This window comes from Gymnodraco acuticeps, unplaced genomic scaffold (genome assembly GCF_902827175.1).
Source record: "Gymnodraco acuticeps unplaced genomic scaffold, fGymAcu1.1, whole genome shotgun sequence".
Taxonomy (NCBI): domain Eukaryota; kingdom Metazoa; phylum Chordata; class Actinopteri; order Perciformes; family Bathydraconidae; genus Gymnodraco; species Gymnodraco acuticeps.
This window is the reverse complement of record NW_022990341.1, coordinates 1,811,111-1,821,575: the sequence shown is the minus strand read 5'-3', so window position 1 is coordinate 1,821,575 and position 10,465 is coordinate 1,811,111. Positions and strand designations below refer to the sequence as shown.

At 41.2% G+C, this 10,465-nt stretch overlaps 1 protein-coding gene across 1 annotated transcript; it reads left to right on the top strand.

Moving 5' to 3' along the window:
• The first annotated feature begins 1,029 nt into the window (after window positions 1-1,029).
• Window positions 1,030-7,241, top strand: LOC117550953 (diencephalon/mesencephalon homeobox protein 1-A-like). Its single transcript, XM_034223571.1, is given in 6 exon segments — window positions 1,030-1,217; window positions 3,107-3,270; window positions 3,693-3,871; window positions 4,628-4,987; window positions 4,989-5,052; window positions 5,461-7,241. Coding segments are annotated over 5 exon segments (1,176 nt in total). The 5' UTR covers window positions 1,030-1,217; window positions 3,107-3,116; the 3' UTR covers window positions 5,880-7,241.
• The last annotated feature ends 3,224 nt before the right edge of the window (window positions 7,242-10,465 follow it).

Genomic DNA, 10,465 nt, shown 5'->3' with positions numbered 1-10,465 from the left:
GAAGAGAGGGGGCATTATTGTTTTAATCCTCTTACCAGCAGTCATTTTAAGACATTTTTTTGGAGGGTGAAATGGCGTCTTGTCTACCCAATCCTAACCTAAATCCCTGGGGGCCGGGGAGCTGCATCACCTCAGCTGCTTCCCAGCAAACAGGAAAATAAAATTAAAGAGGAATTAACCTGAAGTCCCCGAGCAGAGAGAGAGCCACTGCACATCATTTAATTAAGACGTGTTAGAGAGTTTTATTTTTGGCTGGATATACAAACGTTTTTTTTTGCTGGAGGTTGCTTTTAAACGTGTATTATTAAGACACTTTAGAAATAATAAAGGAATTATTCATTTCAGGCTGCTGACTATACTTCCGATGTTTTTTTTAATAATCTATTTTTATTTTAATCACATGTGTAGTGGTTGCTTGAGCCTAAACATGAATGCAATATTAATATGCATATTAGTGCTTAGCCATTTAATAATGCTATGGGTACAGAAATGTTAAATTACTGTGGTTGGAGTATCGAGGTTTGTTTGTTAAATGTTTGTATTAAAAAAAATTCGGGCAAAGAATGTTAAAGTAAACCCAAAAATATGAAATAAATAAAAAATGAAGGTAAAGACTGATACGTTCAAAAGAAAGGGCTAAAGCATCTCGTCGTGCTCAGATTGAAAATATGTTTTAAATAATTTACATAATTGGCTTTTTAAGTAAGTGCATCTTCAGTTTAAACCAGAAATATAAACATTATCATATTTATTACCTCCAACAATTTCTCAATATCAATAATTATTATAATTGTCCATTTCGGCAATAACAACAAATGCTTAAATAAAATATAATTATAATGTCATTACGTCAATGCATTTTGTCGCTGAAAATGATAACAGAAATATCGGCACCTCGGATGCAGAAATCCTCTCTGAAGTGAGGAGTAGTGTGAGGGAGGGGGGGGAGGAGGGAAGCGATCTGATTGGCCCGTCCTCGCGTCCCGGTGACCCCCCACCCAGAGAGCTTTAAAGGCCGGGAGAAGCAGCTCAGCATCCTCCCACACCCAGAGAGGAGAGACCGAACCACCGGGACATCCTCAGGATCTCTACGTGAAAGAAACAGCTAATGAAATGAACACCTGAACAACCGGAATCTAGAGACGAAGATTTCAAAAGGAGAATATTCGGCTGCTATAGTGGAGATATTTCGCTTCTGACACACCGATAGACGAGAGGTAAGAAGTTTTGCAGAGTTGCGAATATTGTATTTCTAATGTAGACTTTTGCAGCCTAACAAGTATTATTAAAACAATTATTTTACATTGATGTACGAGTCTTTTTCCCTTGCATTTTGTTTAATATCGCGACGTATTTTATTATTAAACTCCAATAACTCTTGAAAAAAATTCGGTTGTCAACAGTGCATTCCGTCGATCTCTTCGAAACAAAATCAGTGATACAGCTTAACAACATGACTGTCATTATTTTATTCAATAATTCAATTAAATGTAACTGGTCAAAGTATTCAGTAACACAACAAGGCTGTTAAACGGACGGATTTTCGTGCACTTTTAAACGCGTTTTAACAAGAATGTGACGTTATTTTATGGTTGTTTAACTTCACACGTTGTTAACTATGTATTAGCCTAATTATCCCCATTTATTTCCTATGTCTTTTAAGTTCCTGAATGCTCCTGAACTGACGCCATGTAGAGCCCGGCCCCGAGGCACTCTTTAGTAAAAGCTGTATAACTCATAAATCCACGGCAATTAGCATAATTAGCCTTAAACCACAGCCCGAGGACGTGTCATTGTCCTGGAAGAAAAACGGCACTATGTTGAATGTTTAAGCTGCAGATTTAACCCAAAAAATATACATGAATGTAGCCAGGGGCTGGTCTCAAAATAATGCAACGAAATAGTCACATGAATAAAAAAGTTATTGCATTAGTCACACGTTTTGATAGCTTAACACACACACACACACACACACACACACACACACACACACACACACACACACACGTTGGTCCATATTCCATGTGTCAGACTTGATAAATGAATCTGCTGTTTTGTCACCACGTTACACCGGAGCTCCGTCAGCCTCCGGGCAGCTGGAGCTGACCCGACACACGTCAACACAAACGGCCATGGTTCAGACAAATCTCCGGGAGTAAATATGTTGCAGCTTTAGACAAAACAAATATTTTCAATTGAAATTCTGCACGCTGTAAATTGTATGAAAATATGGTTAACTAAAACAGCAGAATAAAGTATTGCCTTGGGGAAAATGTCTGTAACTTTTTTTAATCTAGCCTACCTGATTAATATTATTTGTATTATTAAAGGGAGGAGAATTTAATTTTTTGGCATCGCATTTCTTGACAACTTTAAAGAAATGACGCTATTATCTTCGGCACGGATTTTCCTATTGTGAGCATGTTACATCAAAAATAACTACACAACGTAATGCAACATTATAAACAATAAAGTAGACTAACATTAGCCTATTTCAAAAATATTTTCCTTTGAACTACTGCAGTAGGCCTTTATACTACATCTTATTTGGGTGAATACATTACGTAATATACATTGTATTCTTCACTGTTCATTGGCACAAACTGGGACCACATTTATTCCAAATCTCTGTTTAATATTAAAAAAATATATATGTGAATTCCCTTTTTCATGAAAGCTTTTAATAACTATAAATGTCAATGTGAAAGGTAATACAATAATAATTATGTTGTTCTTTTCTATACGCTTTAAATCCCACTGCGTTTTTCTATTGGAAAAATATACTGCCACTTTACATGTTTTGTTTAGTTTTGCTTGAATTTATCAAACTGGACTAACACGTAGTTACAGTGTATACAAATCTTAATCTATATGACATCCTCAAATATCATTAAGTTATTTTCTTCGTTTAAATGAAATAATTACTTTTTCCCAGGAACACACTGCTGGTTACATTGTACCTGTTGCCAATTTTAATAGTCAGCATACAACGAAAAATATTAAACAAAGTATATAAGTGTATCCTTTCTTAATAGCAGCTATATACCACTATTAGTTTGTAGAGGTGCCTCTCACTCACAGCAGCCTCTGGTCCTCCTCTCTGCAGACTCTCCGCCATGCAGCACTACGGGGTGAACGGATACTCTCTGCACGCCATGAACTCTCTGAGTGCCATGTACAACCTCCACCAGCAGGCGGCGCAGCAGGCCCAGCACACACCGGACTACAGGCCCTCCGTGCACGCGCTTACTCTGGCAGAGAGACTGGCTGGTAAGGAACCGCCTCTCATATTGTTGTTCAAAGTCAGAGGAGGGAGAAGTACTCAGGTCAACATGTTACTCAAGAGAAAATACAAAAGTATTAGCAAGTACCAAAAGTTAAAGTACTTATACTGCTGATTTCAGAATAATATATAGGCTATTACATGTTTTTATTATGACAATTGCAGTATTACATTGTAATTAAAGCTGGTAAAGGTGCAGCTAATTGTAATCACTTTGTGTAATGCAGGGGATCTCGCACCTCTGTTCAAAGTTTAACTTGCATGTAATGTCATCTGTAATCTCTATTTTCCACTCCCTATAACACACATGTACTGTGTTGATCCCTGTATGTGTGTTGAAAGGACTTCTGACCTGTTCCTCAATTAAACTGTTCGTGTTTGTTTTTTCTCAACGGCTGCACATTTCAAGACATTATCCTCGAAGCCCGGTATGGCTCCCAGCACCGAAAGCAGCGGCGCAGTCGGACCGCGTTCACCGCCCAGCAGCTGGAGGCCCTGGAGAAAACCTTCCAGAAGACCCACTACCCCGACGTGGTGATGCGGGAACGCCTGGCCATGTGCACCAACCTGCCCGAGGCCCGCGTCCAGGTAAAACCCCTCAGAGTGCATCTATCCTCTGTGGTGCCCAGCTTAAAGAAACTAAAGGCAATCGTGTTTCAGTAAAAGTCATAATGGGTAGACCAAGTGCTGCAGTATATGAACAGAGAAAGTCCTATGCCTTGTTAAGTTACACACTATTACTACTAAATATGAAGGTTAGTTTTACAACCATCATGGCCTCTTCTAGACCACAACAACAAAGACTATAACACATCTGTCGTGGATTATCACTTATGTGTAATATATATACATATCCCACTTTTAAATTATTACTTTAACTGGCTGCTATCTCATAGTTAGACTACTCAATGACTGTGCAATATACTGTATACTTGTACTTTCACCACTTTTATCAGGCTTCTATCACAGTACTTCTACTTTTTAAAGTCACTGTACTTATTGTTGTCCGCCTGGATGGGTACTTTTGTGTATTTTTTAATTGTTATCTTTAATATTTTATGCAGGCCTCTTAGTTTCTTTTGTATAAATACATTTGAATTTGGTGTAAATACTTGTCTTTGTGCGTTTTTAAAGCTAAATAGCTTTAAAAAATAAATTATTTTTATAATTGTTATATTTTTGACCTACTCTTACAACTTGTTTTCTTAGATTGTTTATGGTGGCACCACCATACACCAAAGCAAAATCCTTGTATGTGTAAAACCTGGCAATAAACTTGATTCTGGTTCTGATACTGTAAGTCCTGGACCCTAAAGCTAATCTATCCGTCTTTCATCTCGCCAGGTCTGGTTTAAGAACCGCAGGGCCAAGTTTCGTAAGAAGCAGCGCAGCCTGCAGAAGGAGCAGCTGCAGAAACAGAAGGAGGCGTCCGGAGCTGCAGAGGGCTCCACAGAGGAGTCCAAGACTGAAACCACCGCCAGCAGCAGCACCACCCTGGTTCCTGAGACCGCCCCCCCTCCATCCTCCTCCTCCTCATCCTGCCCGTCAGACACTGCTCGGCCGCAGCCAGGAGAGACGAGCGTGGAAGTGAACGTCACCTCTCCTGAGCCGTCGGACAGCGAGTCAGCAGCGGAGGATAACGCTGACGGAGAGGAGGACGAGATGAGAGGGGAGACGAGGGGGAAGAGCAGGGAGGAGACGCGGGGGGGAGGGGGGGGCGCAGCCGGGGAGCAGCTCCCCAATCTGCAAACAGCTGAGCCCCAGACCAGGTACAAATATTCTTCTTTCTCTTCTATGTTGCCTTATTATTCATCATATTTAAGAATCAAATCACGTTTTTGGAGAGTATGTATCCACCAATCAGAGGGTCGTTCTGATTTGCTATTCTGTCGCTGTTTGAATGTTTCTGAATGGCTTATTGCTGACTTCTATACAGAATGTAAAAGCACTTCATTAACAAACTCCACTCAGGGAAATTATTATATAAAGAAAACATGTATACTTTAAACATTTTCTGTAGCCAATGACGGAAAGAAGCAGGGAGAAGAAAGTCGGATGTTACCTGCCCTTTACTAAAAAACCACAGCAGTTGGGCCATAACCATTTACCGAACTGGTGCCAGTGTGTGTTGAATCATATTAAAGTCCTCCCTCTCTCCCTCTCTTCCTCTCTCTCAGACTCCCCCCTGATCTCCCCCCCCTTGCCGTCCTCCAGCAGCGTCACCAGTGGTCTGGCTCAAGGTAACTCCTACGCCTCGTCTCCGCTCAGCCTCTTCCGGCTGCAAGAGCAGTTTCGGCAGCACATGGTCGCCACCAACAACATGGTGCACTACCCGTCCTTCGAGATGACCCCGCCCCCCCCCATGCCCTACCTCGGCATGAACGTCAACGTGCCGTCCCCCCTGAGCTCGATGCCCTGCCCGTCCTACTACCAGACGCTGTCGCAGGCCCAGCAGGTGTGGAGCAGCCCTATGATGCAGGGGGGGCCAGGAGGTCTACCCGGGAGCCTCAACAGCAAGACCACCAGCATCGAGAACCTCCGTCTGAGGGCCAAGCAGCACGCAGCCTCGCTGGGATTGGACACGCACCCCAACTGAAGCTCGGGCTCAGCATTCGCCCTCTAGTCAGGGCCGCACCGATGAATCATGGGCCCTGTTTGCAGGAGGTGACTCTGGGCCCCTGTTTTCTTTCTGCTTGCTGCTTCACCGTCGTCAGCAGCTATTTGTACCAATCCAAACACATCCAAAAATATTCATTATATTTAGATTTATATTTAAGCTTCTGGGTGCTACCCTAATGTTAACTCCCATGTCCTCTGTTTAAAACTGGGAAAATTACACATTTCTGCTTGTAGTTCAACAATAAACGGCTGAAGTTTTGTTTGCAGTTTTCCAAAGTTGAACTAAATCCAATTTCCAAACCAGAGCAGTGAACCAAAACAGTAGGAAAATATTGTTTTTCAGCAAACATGAAGGCCATTATACGTGTTTTAGAGCAGGCACTTTAGGCGCACTCCATTTGGGGCAGAGAGTTTTTGATGCACCTCTTCACCTCATTGTCACCATGTGGGCATGCTGCTCAGCGCTGGGAGCAAACCAGGACTGGAAGAACAGCTCTGTTGGATAGACTTAACTGAAAATGTAATTCTCACAAGAACTCAATGGATTTAAAGAAATCCCACCTGGACTGCAGTTGTGACATTTAGCCCGTGGATCCTATGCTAGTATTTGACTTCTCCCGGTCAACACAACAAGCCAACTCTACTAAAAAGAAGCTGATCAGAAAGAGTTCATCGTCCTCCGTGAAGTCAGGGACAAAAGTCTCGAAACCAGAGCTGATTTAAGGACAGATATAAGATTTTAAAATATTCCATAATTCAACCCCTGAACGTGAACTATGCATGCACGCACCCCTCTGAAGCATGGCTTGAAGCCGCAAACACAGAATGAAGTCACATCTGATCTGATATCAGAGATTAAGCTGAAATACCTCATTCTAATCCCCCACACAACTGTATTTCTTTGTAGATGACACACCACTCTCCTTGTTTAAAGTTACAGCTGAGTCCATTGAGCGTTGTAAATATCCCTCAGTGTTCACCTCCATCTGCCTGGCTAAAAAAATATCTCCATGTCTCCTTTTGTGTGAAGGATTTGAGAGGAAACGTTCAATTTATTATTTTCCAATCGTGGCTTTAAGCAAAGGACCTACGGCAGCATTTAAATAAGGGGAAAATCTGCAGAGGAGGCACAGTGACAAATGAATATGAACACATCAGCTGACGAATATTTGTGTGAACTCGGTGCCGGACCACTTTAGCTGAGCTTCAGCAGAAAGCACACAGGCCCATTCTCTATGTATTATATCACTGTAGATTCAAGAAATGTATTTCTCAATTGTTTAAAAATGTGAGTAATTTATCTGTTTATTGCAAGGGAATAAATCACACTTAAGAATGACTAGTGTTGTCAGTGTCGTCGTTTGGAAATGAAAATATGTGATTGTGTGACACATTGTCTTATTTTGGCTTTTTTTTTTTAACCAAAGAGGGATAAGAAAATGACAAAAAAATGAAGGCTGAAGAAAACCAAAACAGCTATTGTTAAAAATGTAAGAAAAGAGTAGAGTTGAAGCAATAGTTCCTACATTCAGATATGTTGGTTGAATTCAGGACACTATATGGATGTTTACGAAATCACATTTTCTTCTTGGGAGTATTGTTCTATTAGAAGATTATGTGGATAAAAAGTGAGTCAGAAGGAGCCGATAAGACGTCTAGATCATGACATCTAACCAACAAGCACTCACATATAGTTCTTACAAAAAACTAAAACATGTTCTCAAAGTTTCTGCAACAAGAGAGGGACTTTTTTTTTAATGTGAGCCGAAGTCAGCTCCTCTCTGGATGTCTGACAGGAAACTGAATCTTAATAAACACTTTTGATTTCCACATTTAACCCTTTATAGTCAAATAGAAATTGGTTAATATGTTCGACTGAAGACACCTTGATGAACCGTAAATAATTTCGACACGGGAGGCCTACGGTGCTCCACTGTGAGGTTTACACACCACATAGGGGAGAACCTGCCACTTGTTCACAGGATAACTAATCCTAAATGAAATGACTGAAGCACAGGCTCTAAAGAGTCTCCAATCCACAAACCCACCCACCCTTCACTCTCTCCCCCCTCTCACCCTGTCAGCTGAGGTTTGGCTGCACCGAAACAGAATGCTTTGCCATAAGAAGATTACCTTTGGTTGGGATATCGATGGATTAAGTAAGAATAGAAAGAGATAAAATGGGACTGAAAGGGTTCCTGGAGTCAGCAAAGTTCAGACACCTGTTTTCCCCTGGTCCTTTCTCGCTTTCTCGCTCCATGACCGTAAAGATGATATCACTGCAAACTGGAGAAAAACAGGTGAAAGGGGTAGGCGGTTTAACACGGGGCAGGTTACAGTGCATAACAAATAATTTTGGGACTTTTTTCAGGTATACTTTTCAAATTTGTGGTCAATTTGTCATGAATTTCTGTGTTTTAAGTGTTCGTTAAGCTCATGTTTGGGTAAATTAAAGGGAATTATGTGTGTGTGTGAGAGAGAGAGTGTGTGTGTGAGTGTGTCTATGGCAGTTAAGCCGCTGAAGGTTTCCAGGAGCTCTTTGATGTGTATCTGGGCAATGCGCTATTAGAGGGATTTTCCTAGTTGACAGCTCAGAGAATGTGTGGAGGAATTGCGATGCCAGCGGGCTAAAAGAATGCTGGAAACAGGATTAGGATCATATTCTGGCAGCTCCTGTCACTTCATCAATGGGCTAAGGTTTCCTCAGTGACAGCCCTCCTTCTCTGCCCAGCTAAAACCTTTAGTGGGACCATAAAAGGGGTGAGAGAGGGGAAAAAACAATGATTGAATGGTGTGCTATGATTCCTGTGCTGGGTTTTGCTCTGAGGGCTTTGTGTTGGGGGGTCTTGAGGGGGACGGCGTTGATTTGGAGGGAGGAGAAGGTCGTGGGGATGAAAAAAAAGGGGCTGTTTTTTGGGAAGGGGGGCTTCTTTTGGAAGTTTTACACCCAAATCCCCAGAGCAGGGCATGAGGAGGGGTTTTACACTGATGATAGTGGACAGCAACAGCAGCAGGTGGGGAGAAAAGGGAGAGCTGTTTCCTGAATCTTTAGGATACAGTTTGTCTGTTTAAGCTCTACCTGTCGTCAGCAAGTGAGACCTCTTTCTCTTCTGTTTGGTGACGGTACATCTGCTCAGATATGTGGGAGTGTCAAATATTCCTGTAGGCTGACTCGAGGATATATCTGTGTTGTGATGAGTTTATCTTCTTTCTATGAGGGATCATTCTTGTGATATTCCTTTATCGTCAACAAATCCCATAAAAAGACCAAAAACAATAAGGAATTGATCTTGTAAACATGTATTGTCTGCGTATTTCTGTCTTGAACCTACAATGTTTAATAAAAATAAACACATCCCTATGAAAATGCACACTGTAGTTGTTTTTTATTCTGACCAACACACACCGTCCTGCTGCTAAATACTCACTAAAGCAAGACATTTCTATTAATCTATGAATGAAAATCAAGTATTGCCTCCTGTGTTATGTATTAAGTATGACCTAAAAACTGCATTGCAAGCTTGTTTAGGAAATTAATTTGCATTTATTAAAAAAGTCTAAGTATATATTCTTGACTTGTTCTTAGGGTTTTTGTCTAGAACCATGTACAAAAACCTTATTTTCAAGCAAAAGGGAAGATATGTAAAATGTGTCATCGCCATCCCTTTTCCATTTGAAGGCCCTGAGCAGGTAAACACAACTATCTTCCAAAAAAAACTAAACGTGAATTTATCCCACGTTAAAATCATTTTTCCATATGTCCATATTTTAAAGTGACATAAGTGATGACACATTGTCTCAATATGAATTCCTAATATATATGATGCCAAACTTAAGACTTCACCTTAAGTGATGACTTCACATAACATCTGAAACAAGTTAAATTGTGATACATTTACATAGAAGTACAAGTGTTTTTTTAACCTTTCAAATGTAATATTGCCCCAATGAAAATATGAATTTGACAGCAGACCTGACCTTAGAAGAACACACAGGTGCATTTTTTTAATACTCCTTTCTCTGGCTGTTGCACTTTGGATCAGACTCTTCCAACAGATCACTCGCCATGTTAAAGTGAGTAATTTATGCTGTAAACTGAATATTTGTAGACGATTTTGTGGAGCACCTTGTATAGTCGGGCCTGATCGTTGTGTTGCAGGAGAGAGTTGTTCGGTGGGCTTATAGGGTGGTCTACATCCTGGACCAGCTGTCTCCATGCTGCCACCAAAACCCCTTCCCCCAGGAGTGTAACTCCACACTTTGCTCACCCGTGTGAAACAATACTTTCACAATACCACAGGAGTTTGATTGTTGGCGACAAGTTATATAATGCCAGGAATTACAGACTAGCATGCAAATGCTAAATCCTCCTCTCTTTCTCCTGAGAAGTGGATGAGACGGACTATATCTGCAGGCTTCACTCCGGCTCCCCAGCTTTGTGCTACAGAGACGCTCTCCTTTCTCCCCCTGACTTGGGTGATAATCCTGACACGCACTGTCTGCATTTTTTACTGTACGTGTTTAAGCGCATTTGCAGAGCATTTATCTCTCCAATGTAAACCA